Raw genomic sequence first — 13,446 nt, forward strand, 5'->3', positions numbered from 1 at the left:
GATGATGAACGACCTGGTGGCGGCGGCGGAAGGACATGGAGGTTACCGTGGTGACGGCCTCCTCCATTCTGACCTGTGGTCCCGTAATACATGAAATCCCCCTCCCTCTTTCACCCCCCGTTCCCGCCTCGCTCCACTCTGCTGCCCGTAGGTGAATAAAAAGGCCGCTCCATTGAGTAATAGACAGGCAGAGCTGTGGTGGCGACTGCTGTCCTGCCCCAGCGGCGGCGGGTCTTACTCCAGTCTGATGTTGCTGTGGACACGCAGGGCTCCGACCTGAGTGACCCGGGACTCCTCCTTCACCGCTCTCCGAGGTGTCCTGGACGCACAGGAAGGGAATAAAAAGGACACGCATACAACAATATATATATTTATTTTTAACGTTTTTTTTAAGAATATATTTTATCCTTTTTCTTCTAGAGTCAGATAGACACGAAGGTACGGGAGATAGAGGGGAAAACACGCAGTGAAGGACTACGGGCAGGAATCGAACCCAAGTCGCTGTGGTAAGGACTGGGCCTTAATATATGCGCTACCCGGGGAGCTATCGGGGCAAGCCCACGCACACAACAACATAACACACAACCATACGGAGCTCAAGCTAAGCTAGAAAAATATATTTTTCAGCTTAGATCACGCCCAGAACAATCAGATACTGATATAAACGCTAAGCTAACACGCTAACAGTGGAAGGAGGCTAGCCAGCACCGTGGCCCCTCCCAATCAATCAATCAATCAATCAATCAATCAATCAATCAATCAATCAATCAATCAAAATCTCCTTTACAAGATGGACCTGGCCCAGTCGTCCCCCGTGGAGGCGCGTAACGGGAAGCCCCCCGCTGCGGAGAGGTGTCTGGGCGGGTCCGCTGTGGGGGGGGGGCCCGGCCGGGGGTCTTCCCACCCCAGGGGGTTGAGGGAGTGCGGGGCGGCGACCGCCGGGCGCCGGGCTCTCCGCGGGGCCCCTGGCAGCCGCTCGATGTCCGGACACCGGAGCCCTGGAGGGGAGCGGGAGGTCGCGCGTGAAAACATGACAGACGGACGGACGGACAAGGAGCGCCAGCGCTGACCGTGAACCGGATCCTTCCAGAACCATTCGATAATGTCGCGTGTGCAGGACAATTTATCTCTCTCCCCCCCCCCCCCCCCCCCCCCCGCCCTCCCCCTCCCCCTCCAACCAAATTACCCTGGAACGGTCTTGGGCACTTGGTGCAAGTGTGTGACTTTTTGAGAACAAAGTATACCTCGGCACGTATAGTGTTACCAAGGTTGTGTACGGGGCCGCGGCGCAGGCCCGTGTTCACCCCCAGACGAACATTGGAGGTTTCTGACCTTCATCCGGCCTCAATCCCCTCCCTGAATCCTATCGCGAAATGGTAGGAGGCATAGCTTGCCTAACGAAGCCCCTGTAGATAGAGAGATACCCGGGGCGCCCCCGCTGGCTCACCCGGAAGGGGCGCGCACCATAAAGGCCCAGTGCTAATCGCAGCTGCCCGGGTTCTATTCCTGCCCGTGGTCCTTTGTTGCATGTCCTCCCCTCTACCTCCCTTCCTGTCTATCTCACTCTATCGTAGAGCGTAAAAATGCACAACATGGTGAGGTAGCTTAAACTTTACAACCAGAGCCTCACCCTCACTCACACCAAATTGGACGAGCTCATTCGGGAGAAGTGAGGGATAGGTGTCTTGCTCGAGCCAGAGTTCGAACTAAGTTAAGCTTTTTAACCCATCTGGGAGCCGGTGAACACACGGGGGCACACCAGAACAGCCGGAGCAGTGGGCAGCCGCAGTGCAACGCCCGGGGAGCAGGCGGGGGTTTCAGGTGCCTTGCTCAAGGGCACCGCATCACCAGCAACCTTCCTGTTGCCGGAAAACCTGCGCCGCCTTCTTGAGCGACTACGCCGTACATCAACGTACATAAACGTACATAAACGTACACAAACGTGCATAAACAAAGCCCCCGTCTATCAAGGCCCCCGGCTGGCCAGCAGCCAGGGGGTTAAAGCCAGGGGGTGGATTGTGTACCTGTAGCGGTGCAGTAGAACTCCAGCCAGTCGTCCAGCGTGTTGCGCACCTTCCGCTGGAGCCTCTTCAACTCCCTCTGCAGCTCCTCCACATGGCCACTTCCTCCTCCTCCTCCTCCTCTTCCTCCTCCTCCTCCTCCTCCTCCTCCTCCACCTCCTCCTCCCCACACCACCCCTGGCCCCTCCAGCCCCTCCAGCTCCCCCACCATCTGGAGCACCTCCTGATGGCGCAGGGACGCCTGTCGTACGCCACCGTGTGCATGGATGAGATCACATGATGGATGGGGAGGAACATATGGCGTTTAGCTCGGGGTCCTCGCCGAAGGTGACTCAGCGCTTGCCTGTGAGGGGAGAATTCAGGGACTCCGGGACGAATGTATGGACTCCAGATGTAGGAGAAAAGGTGGTTATTTTGTTTGGTCAGGTACAACTACTCCCAAAAGGGAGATTAACGGTTGTATCAGCGATGTTCTGTTGGCCCCTCCCGTTCATGTTTCGTGCATCCAGTAGAAACTATCATGAACGCAGCGCAAAACCCCACAACACCCACCCCTGGTCGGTGATTGGTTGGAATACTATTTATTGTGGTTTTGAGTGGTTGGTAGTACCATTCGTTTTTGTGTACGATCTCGGAGCATAAGCTGCCTACAGAGACGCGTTTGACGGCCTGCTTATGGGGCGGGCAGCTAGCGGATCGTGAGGAAGATCAGATGAATGGGATCATTTATGTTTCAGCCTAGAATCGCTGATACAACCTTTATTGAAGGTCAAAAATAAAGGCTGTTTGGATACTAAAGAATAGAGTGATGCATACTGTACGATAAAATAATCCACTTAATGGTATTGCTTTGTAACTGCTGTGACATCAGCATCGTCGTCCTGATCATCATCACAAAAGAGCGAATGAAATGGTCTCACGGTTTGGACCGGCAGCAGCCTGCTCTCTGCACTGTGCCCAGGAACCCTCCTCTTTGGAAGCATTGGCTCCTTGCGGGTCATTAACCTCTGGTTGGGCTCCACATACACCTAGAGGATTACAACCCACATGATTGAGGTTTAAAACCGCTTGCAATCAGAATACCTGGAGATACTGTTTGTCTGCTCTTTGTTCACTCAGGTATTGTTGACGGTACCGTGTCTGTGGGCGGTGGCATGCTGGACAGGGCCGAGAGAGGAAGTTGGATCGTTTCTCCTTGACACTTGAAGCGGAGCAGGCCAGAAGTGCCGTTCAGTAGTTTGACAGAGATTGAATCTGAGACCTGTGGACACCAAAAGAAAGGTAAAGAAAATTGGAATGTGCTCGAGAATTGCATTTGTAGCCCACAATCTATGCAGGAGCTTCAGGATACCCAATGTGTTGTTTTTAGGATAACATCACAAGGTCTGCAATGAATCATTGATATTCATTTGAAAGTCATTGATTATTCATTGATTTGATTTATAGTGCTTCTGATACACGTATACATGATATCTGAAATGCCAGAAGCCATTGTGAGACTATTGTGTTTATTGTTGTCCGTAATCATCCATCACTAAGACACATGGCACACCCCTTATCTCCGTACACAATACCGTATCCTATCATATAACATACTATCATAGGCTTTTGTTGGCCACTTGGATAGCCAATCGGCTGGATTACAAGTATAGTTGGAGTGGGGTCCATAGAGGTTTAATTGGGTCTTTGTTTATTGGTTCATTCAACAGGATTTGCAGTTGTGAAAATATCTTCTTCTGCAGCTTAAGCCAAATTATAAGTGGAAAGAAACACAGATTTACCCTCAACCCTCACCTGTATGAGAACCCTCTCCTTGGAGCCCGAACCTCTCAGCCAGGACCACTCTTTGGTCACGGTGCCGTCCGGGCCACAAAGCTTCCCCCCAGCTCGGTCCCAAACAGCCGAGACGACCCCACTAGAGCCAAGAGACACGACCAACACTGGCTGAACTTATAAACTCGAAATGTTTAAAACTTGTGATGTTTGGACAATGTATTGAAGCGTTGTATATACAACGCTTCGGACTTTTGTGATGAAGATATGTTTTTTGTACTGCAGCTGTGTTTAAATGTCTGTGTATGGTTATTTATTTTATGTGGACCCCAGGAAGAAGAGCGACCACAGCTGTGGAAGCTAACGGGGATCTGAATAAAGATAAAGATAACTCGAGTCCATCATCAACTCTGTTCAGATATACAAATCATAAAAACCAGGAAAAGAGGCTGATTGTTCACTGTGAACAATCAGCCCCTTTTCCTGTTTTTTAGGACGGAGGGAGGGCGGAACCTCGGACTCACCTGACGGCATGCGTGGCGGCACCGCGCCCGAACGCGGTCATGCTAGCGATGACCGCGGGGCTCGGGCGGTCGCTGAACACGTTGGTGTAGAAGCCTCCGCAGGGCAAACCCGACCCGGTCTGGCACACCGCCACGCCCCCGGACGGGTAACTGAGACGCCCCCGCTAAGGGTTCAAGGGGGTCAGACGGAATGGCACGCACATGCACATGCACAAGCACATGCACACACGCAAACACACACATGCACACAAGTGCTGTACACACATCGCTCTACGCTGAACTATTTTGAAGAAATATTTTGTGAATATAACTTTTTTTATTTTACCTAATTTGATCCATTTCTCCTTATTGCACCGTGGTCGGGAGACAAACGCAATTTCGATTCCTCTGTTTGTCTGGTACGTATTTCAGAATCGCCAATAAAGAAAGCTGACTTTGACTTTGACTTGACTTTGAGCTAAACTTGAAATCACAACAGTTTGCGGGAGTTTTTGTGCGTAAAGCTTTTTCTCACGAGCGAAAGGATACTAGACAACCGAGGAGCCGTCCGGGGTCCCGTAGTGAAGTTTCCGTTCGGACGGGTCCTCTCGGTGTACCTGTGGGATCTGGGGCATCCCATGGACGAGGACGAAGGGGCGCTGCTCGTCTACGACGGCCCTCTTGTTTCTATAGTGGGACCGGACCGCCCCGTAGTGGCGGACTACGGGAGGCTTGTCCAGACCTCTCTCTCGGTCTCTGGTGGCTTGCAGCTCTCTGTGTGACGGTGGGTTCAGTCAATGTGTTGGACGAGCTGCCATGGGATGTGATTGGATGTGATGTAGAGAAGGCTTTTGACGGGATGCATAGAAGCATGGCTTTAACCATCCATCGCAGCACATTTAGGCCCAATCCCATTTCTACCCCTTACCCTTACCCCTCCCCCTTGTTTTGTAGGGGTAAGGGGAAGGGGTAAGGGGTAGAAATGGGATTGGGCCTTAGGCCCAATCCCATTTCTACCCCTTACGCCTTCCCCTTCCCCTTACGCCTTCCCCTTCCCCTTACCCCTTCCCCTTAGAAATGGGATTGGGCCTTAGACTGTTTCATATCTCCAGATCTAAACCCTATACCTGCTCCTTAACAACATGTATCTAAGACCCCACTATCTATTGCTTCGGCTAGAAGGATCTGCTAAACAACAAAAACAACAACAACAAAGAAACGATAGGAAAAGTACCACGTTGCGTGAGTCGAATGACTAAAGGCCCCGATTAGCATGTTAAAGTAGAAACACGACGCAACACAATACAACCCTGGTGTTTCAGCAGGGGTGGTCAGCTCAGCGCTGATAGAAACGTCGGTCCGCCACCGTGGTAAAGTTAGTTTTATATTGGACGTTGGATATTCGACACATTCGAAAATTCTATTTAGCACTGGCTTCGATGGACGAATTTGTGTCAAACCAACTTAGATGTGTTAATACAAGGCCTACCTATGTAAAACAAAGCTTATTTCTTTAAAAAAAATAACATTTGATTTTCTAAAAAAAATTAATGTTAAAAAAGGCTATAAATCTATTATGCGGCTTGACCTTTTGACCTACACATATCAAAAAACATCTGGTGAACTGAGCTAACTGCCCCACACATAACACAAAGCTTCTTTTCTCAAAACACCTACCCTTTGATTTTATATTTTTTACTCTCATAAAATGCTATAAATCTATTATGCGGCTTGACCTTTTGACCTACACATATTAAAACACATCTGGTGTATTCAACTAACTGCCCCACACATAACACAAAGCTTCTTTTCTCAAAACACCTACCCTTTGATTTTATACAATTTTTTTAATGTTAAAATGGCTATAAATCTATTATGCGGCTTGACCTTTTGACCTACACATATCAAAACACATCTGGTGTAATCAACTAACTGCCCCACACATAAAACAAAGCTTCTTTTCTCAAAACACCTACCCTTTGATTTTATATATATTTTTTAATGTTAAAATGGCTATAAATCTATTATGCGGCTTGACCTTTTGACCTACACATATCAAAACACATCTGGTGTAATCAACTAACTGCCCCACACATAACACAAAGCTTATTTTCTCAAAACACCTACCCTTTGATTTTATATATATTTTTTAATCTCAGAAAAAGCTATAAATCTATTATGCGGCTTGACCTTTTGACCTACACATATCAAAACACATCTGGTGTATTCAACTAACTGCCCCACACATAACACAAAGCTTCTTTTCTCAAAACACCTACCCTTTGATTTTATAAAAATTTTTTAATGTTCAAAATGGCTATAAATCTATTATGCGGCTTGACCTTTTGACCTACAAATATCAAAACACATCTGGTGTATTCAACTAACTGCCCCACACATAACACAAAGCTTTTTTTCTTAAAACACCTACCCTTTGATTTTATACAATTTTTTTAATCTCAGAAAAAGCTATAAATCTATTATGCGGCTTGACCTTTTGACCTACACATATCAAAACACATCTGGTGTAATCAACTAACTGCCCCACACATAACACAAAGCTTCTTTTCTCAAAACACCTACCCTTTGATTTTATATATATTTTTTAATCTCAGAAAAAGCTATAAATCTATTATGCGGCTTGACCTTTTGACCTACACATATCAAAACACATCTGGTGTATTCAACTAACTGCCCCACACATAACACAAAGCTTCTTTTCTCAAAACACCTACCCTTTGATTTTATACAATTTTTTTAATGTTAAAATGGCTATAAATCTATTATGCGGCTTGACCTTTTGACCTACACATATCAAAACACATCTGGTGTATTCAACTAACTGCCCCACACATAACACAAAGCTTCTTTTCTCAAAACACCTACCCTTTGATTTTATAATTTTTTTTTAATGTTAAAAATGGCTATAAATCCATTATGCGGCTTGACCTTTTGACCTACACATATCAAAACACATCTGGTGTATTCAACTAACTGTCACAGGTATGTTTTGATATGGGTAGGTCAAAAGGTCAAGCCGCATAATAGATTATAGCCTTTTTTAACATTAAAAAAATAGTATAAAATCAAAGGGTAAGTGTTTTGAGAAAATAAGCTTTGTGTTATGTGTGGGGCAATTAGTTGATTACACCAGATGTGTTTTGATATGGATAGGTCAAAAGGTCAAGCCGCATAATAGATTTATAGTTTTTTCTGAGAGTAAAAAATATGTATAAAATCAAAGGGTAGGTATTTTGAGAAAAGAAGCTTTGTGTTATGTGTGGGGCAGTTAGTTGATTACACCAGATGTGTTTTGATATGGGTAGGTCAAAAGGTCAAGCCGCATAATAGATTGATGGCCTTTTTTAACATAAAAAAAATAGTATAAAATCAAAAGGTGTGTTTTTGGAAAAAATAAGCTTTGTGTTATGTGTGGGGCAGTTAGCTGAGTTCACCAGATGTGTTTTGATATGTGTAGGTCAAAAGGTCAAGCCGCATAATAGATTTATAGCTTTTTCTGAGATTAAAAAATATATAGAAAATCAAAGGGTAGGTGTTTTGAGAAAATAAGCTTTGTGTTATGTGTGGGGAAGTTAGTTGATTACACCAGATGTGTTTTGATATGGGTAGGTCAAAAGGTCAAGCCGCATAATAGATTTATAGCCTTTTTTAACATTAAAAAAATAGTATAAAATCAAAAGGTGGCATTTTGGAAAAAATAGGCTTTGTGTTATGTGTGGGGCAGTTAGCTGAGTTCACTAGATGTGTTTTGATATGGGCAGGTCAAAAGGTCAAGCCGCATAATAGATTTATAGCTTTTTCTGAGAGTAAAAAATATATATAAAATCAAAGGGTAGGTATTTTGAGAAAAGAAGCTTTGTGTTATGTGTGGGGCAGTAAGTTGATTACACCAGATGTGTTTTGATATGGGTAGGTCAAAAGGTCAAGCCGCATAATAGATTTATGGCCTTTTTTAACATTAAAAAAATAGTATAAAATCAAAAGGTGGGTTTTTGGAAAAAATAAGCTTTGTGTTATGTGTGGGGCAGTTAGCTGAGTTCACCAGATGTGTTTTGATATGTGTAGGTCAAAAGGTCAAGCCGCATAATAGATTTATAGCTTTTTCTGAGATTAAAAAATATATAGAAAATCAAAGGGTAGGTGTTTTGAGAAAATAAGCTTTGTGTTATGTGTGGGGAAGTTAGTTGATTACACCAGATGTGTTTTGATATGGGTAGGTCAAAAGGTCAAGCCGCATAATAGATTTATAGCCTTTTTTAACATTAAAAAAATAGTATAAAATCAAAAGGTGGCATTTTGGAAAAAATAGGCTTTGTGTTATGTGTGGGGCAGTTAGCTGAGTTCACTAGATGTGTTTTGATATGGGCAGGTCAAAAGGTCAAGCCGCATAATAGATTTATAGCTTTTTCTGAGAGTAAAAAATATATATAAAATCAAAGGGTAGGTATTTTGAGAAAAGAAGCTTTGTGTTATGTGTGGGGCAGTAAGTTGATTACACCAGATGTGTTTTGATATGGGTAGGTCAAAAGGTCAAGCCGCATAATAGATTTATGGCCTTTTTTAACATTAAAAAAATATATATAAAATCAAAGGGTAGGTATTTTGAGAAAAGAAGCTTTGTGTTATGTGTGGGGCAGTAAGTTGATTACACCAGATGTGTTTTGATATGGGTAGGTCAAAAGGTCAAGCCGCATAATAGATTTATGGCCTTTTTTAACATTAAAAAAATAGTATAAAATCAAAAGGTGGGTTTTTGGAAAAAATAAGCTTTGTGTTATGTGTGGGGCAGTTAGCTGAGTTCACCAGATGTGTTTGATATGGATAGGTCAAAAGGTCAAGCCGCATAATAGATTTATAGCCTTTTTTAACATTAAAAAAATAGTATAAAATCAAAGGCTAAGTGTTTTGAGAAAATAAGCTTTGTGTTATGTGTGGGGAAGTTAGATGGGTTCACCAGATGTGTTTTGATATGGGTAGGTCAAAAGGTCAAGCCGCATAATAGATTTATAGCCTTTTTTAACATTGAAAAAATAGTATAAAATCAAAAGGTGGGATTTTGGAAAAAATAAGCTTTGTGTTATGTGTGGGGAAGTTAGCTGAGTTCACCAGATGTGTTTTGATATGGGTAGGTCAAAAGGTCAAGCCGCATAATAGGTTTATAGCCTTTTTTTACATTAAAAAAATAGTATAAAATCAAAAGGTGGGATTTTGGAAAAAATAAGCTTTGTGTTATGTGTGGGGCAGTTAGCTGAGTTCACCAGATGTGTTTTGAAATGGGTAGGTCAAAAGGTCAAGCCGCATAATAGATTTATAGCATTTTATGAGAGTAAAAAATATAAAATCAAAGGGTAGGTGTTTTGAGAAAATAAGCTTTGTGTTATGTGTGGGGCAGTTAGCTGAGTTCACCAGATGTGTTTTGATATGTGTAGGTCAAAAGGTCAAGCCGCATAATAGATTGATAGCTTTTTTTAACATTACACTTTTTTAGAAAATCAAATGTTGATTTTTTTAAAGAAATAAGCTTTGTTTTACATAGGTAGGCCTTGTATTAACACATCTAAGTTGGTTTGACACAAATTCGTCCATCGAAGCCAGTGCTAAATAGAATTTTCGAATGTGTCGAATATCCAACGTCCAATATAAAACTAACTTTACCACGGTCGTGCCGCCCGACTCACATTGGTATCTGGGCGCTCTGCAGCCGTTGGAGCACCCACTGCCACACGGCACTCCGCTGGGGCTCCTCGTAGCACAGCCGCGCGGCCTCCACGATCCATCCTGCACAACACACACGGCCGTCAGTCCAGCCGCAGGGGGGGGGGGAGGATGGATGTACCGGGGGCACGGTCGGTCTTAACCAAAGCCAGTGCCCATCACAAGTGTTTTTCACGAATTGCGTTTTATCTTGCTTTATCTTATTTTGGCTATAGGATTCAAATGACACGGTCAAGTGTAGCATGGAGATGGATCGTCATCAGGTAGACACCTTCGGGCCATACCTTGGTCCTTGCAGATCTTTGAAGACATGGAGAAGCTGATGCTGGAAGAGGCATTAGCTGTGGGATCACAAGGGGATAGATATGAATATTTTAGGGGACCCACATATATTAAACACCCACCGTTCATTGTTGGTTGAGGAGGCCATTGCGCTCCACAATACTACTGAGCATGTTAAGACTGATATGGATCTGCTTAACTGCTTATCGGTATAGGCAGCACGCATTGCACCAGCTAGGCTATACATCATATTGTCTCATAAGATAAACTCTCGTCACACCAAATGTGCCCTCTATCTCAAATAGTTTTTCCCCTTTGAATTTGTTTATCGTGTTCCCAAAGCATGTTTAGTGACTTGTGTGAAATATATGTATCTGATCGAAGAACTTGCTGTGCTGTGACGTGATCTCTTATCTCTGCCTACCTCTGTCTTTGTGTGCGTCAGGGGAAAAAGCCCTCGTTGGCAAATCTGGTCGCGGTTTTACTTTCCTCTCGAAGGGAAGTTTTGGGGAGGACTTCTTCTTTTTCAGTTTTCTCACGCTCTCTACGATGAGCTCCTTCGGCGTATTCCTATCGGCCACTGGGATATGTGATTTCAGATTCAGAGTGTGTTTTGCGCAGTGGGCCCCTTGAAAGGGACTTTTCCCACTTTCCAACACAACAGCGGTCAGATCTTGTGACGAGCAGTTGAGGATGTTGACGACTCCCCGTGGAATACAGCCCTCCTCGGACCACTGGTACCGGGAGAGAAGGGACTCCAGTTCCCCCAGCAGCTCAGGGGCAGCATCCTTATAGGCTCCCAACGGATCGACCACTTTCTGGTCTGGGATCCTATCACAAACGTTTGATTCACCGTTGACCGTGTGGTCTTTATTCTTCCCAAATGACCCACGTGACTGTGTATGGGCATTGTTCTCGTCGTCGCCTTCTTTAGTAAAACAAAGTTTGTTCTTTGAAGAGCTAGAAGAAAAATGAATTCCAGAAATGATAATTGTAGTCAATACATGAGTGATACAAACCAATTTAAAAAAGGATAAGACAATTGGTCACAACAAGGTCATTGCTCGTTGTAGTTCACCTATGCACTGTTTCTGCCCAGCGGGCGCCTTCGTCTGCCAAACTAAAATGCAGAACGCGCGTCCCCGATGATCGATCCCGCGCTGTTGGCTGGAGATAAGATGCATTTATAGACCTTATTCAAAAGTAGACCTACTATAAGCACACAACTTACTTCATCTTTGAATTGCAAGGGACTGACCTACCTGGTCAAAGAAGTACAGCGGTCCGGTTTTAAACTCTCTCCGTGCGCCCAGAGAAGACATGATTACCCCAAATGCATCCAGTCCTTCAAATACCTGGACCCGAGTCCGGACTTCGACAATATCGTAGACCTACCCATATGGTTATGAAACAGAAACGAGGAATTCTATGTGTTGCAATTTCACTTTGACCTGAAACGTCCATCAGTTGTATCGGTGTTGCTTGGATACAGTGCGCCCCGCCGCTTTCCAAACGCCCCGGTAATAACCACACGCCACAAGTGATCTCCGCAGGACAGTAGCCTACATCTAATGTCATCGAGTAGCGTACATTGAAATAAAAAAAACACTTCTCACAGAGAAACGGCTTGTTTAGAAACATGAACACCTACCCTGCACACTCTACTGCGCGGCCCAGGTGCGCCTCGCGGTCCGGTAACCGGAGACCGTGCTGGGAGGTAATTGGAAGGGAAATGTGCCTCAGCAAGGAGAAAGTGGTCATCCTAGCGTGCATTGCAGCATCTGCAGGTCATCTGCAGAGGACGTGAGAACCGCAAAGCTGTGCTAAAATTTATTATTTGCATTTGTAACTGCATGCATACAGGAGATGTATAGTTATATATTTCATTCATTCGTTGGGTTGTCATTGTGTTTTGTGTCGTGTTTTAAAGAAAATACAGAATAACTGATGTCCTATTCGGGGCCAGTTGTTGCGTTGTGAAGTGATAGTTGTTGTAGACCATCATCGGCTGGGACCCCTCCAGTAGCCTACTGGCTACACTTTCTGTTGTGACCACTGGAGGCTCCGAGCAGCCGGCGTCTGCATCACTTCAGCTGTCGGTCGCAGAGGATGGCGGAGCTACTGTCCCAAGTGGAGCCTGAACTTCTCAACGGGGTCGTCCCGACTGAGGAGAGGGGAGACGGCGACGCGTCGGAGTCAGTGAAGAAAAGGAGGAGGAAAAAGAAGAAAAGCAAGACACTCGCTCCAGGTAAGCGAGACACATGCGGGTGAAGAATCGTTGAGAAAAAATAGCGCAATATTTGTCCCCCTCTGGCTACACGAGAGCATCAGATATGCGGGACGGGACCCCTGTCAGCGAGAGACTATGATCCATCGGAAAAGTGAGATGTTCTTTCTTCCCCGAATGAGGACGTACAAACCAGGTTTTTTTTCACGCTGACAGTTTCTCAAATAACCACATCATTTGTTAATAATATTATACGATATGGTTGCAAACTCTAATAAATCTGTTAAATGTGGTGCATTCTATATGCATCCCTCATAGGCCTAATTGTAAAACATCATGTGAGGGGAAATGTCCACAGTTTGGTGCAACAAGATCACAACCACAGTCGTGTGAACAAACCAAAAAAAACATTATGTACTCGCTGAACGATGATCGACTTGTATTTGCCTCACCACGTAAATACCGTTTCATTTCAAGCACGAGTTATCGAATTGGCCCAAAGTGCATGTGGAATGTTTTACTACAAAGCGCGGCCACTGAAGGTCTCGTGACATAATGCTGCAAGGTACACGTGTCCTTGAGGTGATTGATCCCCAGGTAGGCTATAGGAAGTCATTATGCGTCGCCTCTGCCAACTTGTGAACACAGTTGATGCATTTTCTTTAAATGACTCCCAGACAGAAAGCGTTGACTGACATTTCTTTTAACTGTATGTGTGTGAGAAAATGTTTGATTGTGAGTTTGGCGTGTTGTTTGTTTTCATGTGTATGTGTGTGTGTTTGTCTGTGCGTGCTTGTATTTGCTGACGTATCCATTTGATGTATTTTCTTTCATGCATATGTATGATTTGTTACTGTGTATGTGTGTGTGCGCATGTGTACGCGTGTGGGTGTTCATGGGTGTG

General features: G+C 44.6%; 2 protein-coding genes across 3 annotated transcripts in view; one reads left to right on the plus strand and one right to left on the minus strand.

Annotated features, from left to right (window-relative positions):
- Positions 1–234: 234 nt before the first annotated feature.
- LOC130389060 (uncharacterized protein C3orf20-like) lies at positions 235–11,637 on the minus strand. Its single transcript, XM_056598724.1, has 13 exons — positions 11,578–11,637; positions 10,740–11,190; positions 10,318–10,374; positions 9,997–10,096; positions 4,847–5,071; positions 4,319–4,468; positions 3,816–3,936; positions 3,157–3,282; positions 2,942–3,049; positions 2,354–2,364; positions 1,726–1,895; positions 788–998; positions 235–319 (listed from the first exon to the last, which is right to left on the minus strand). The coding sequence occupies exons 1-13, from the start codon at positions 11,635–11,637 to the stop codon at positions 235–237; spliced, it is 1,875 nt and encodes a 624-aa protein (XP_056454699.1).
- Positions 11,638–12,424: 787 nt separating this feature from the next.
- Positions 12,425–13,446, plus strand: part of LOC130389455 (methionine aminopeptidase 2-like) — a 10,135-nt gene continuing 9,113 nt past the window's right edge. The window contains exon 1 of one of the 2 annotated variants that reach the window (XM_056599259.1): positions 12,425–12,563. In XM_056599259.1, coding sequence (XP_056455234.1) covers positions 12,425–12,563 — 139 coding nt within the window. The remainder of the gene's footprint in view (positions 12,564–13,446) is intronic. The other variant, XM_056599260.1, reaches the window with a different exon arrangement.

The sequence above is a fragment of the Gadus chalcogrammus genome, chromosome 9 (assembly GCF_026213295.1).
Source record: "Gadus chalcogrammus isolate NIFS_2021 chromosome 9, NIFS_Gcha_1.0, whole genome shotgun sequence".
Lineage (NCBI taxonomy): Eukaryota > Metazoa > Chordata > Actinopteri > Gadiformes > Gadidae > Gadus > Gadus chalcogrammus.

Bases quoted from the DNA above. Each gene is read 5' to 3' on its own strand.
- LOC130389060 (XM_056598724.1), bottom strand. From the start codon at position 11,637: ATGTCTTCTCTGGGCGCACGGAGAGAGTTTAAAACCGGACCGCTGTAC. The intron at 10,375-10,739 runs GTAGGCAGAGAT...GTGATCCCACAG, and splicing joins TGACGCACACAAAGACAGAG to CTAATGCCTCTTCCAGCATC. The intron at 5,072-9,996 runs GTGAGTCGGGCG...ACCGTCACACAG, and splicing joins CAGAGCGCCCAGATACCAAT to AGAGCTGCAAGCCACCAGAG.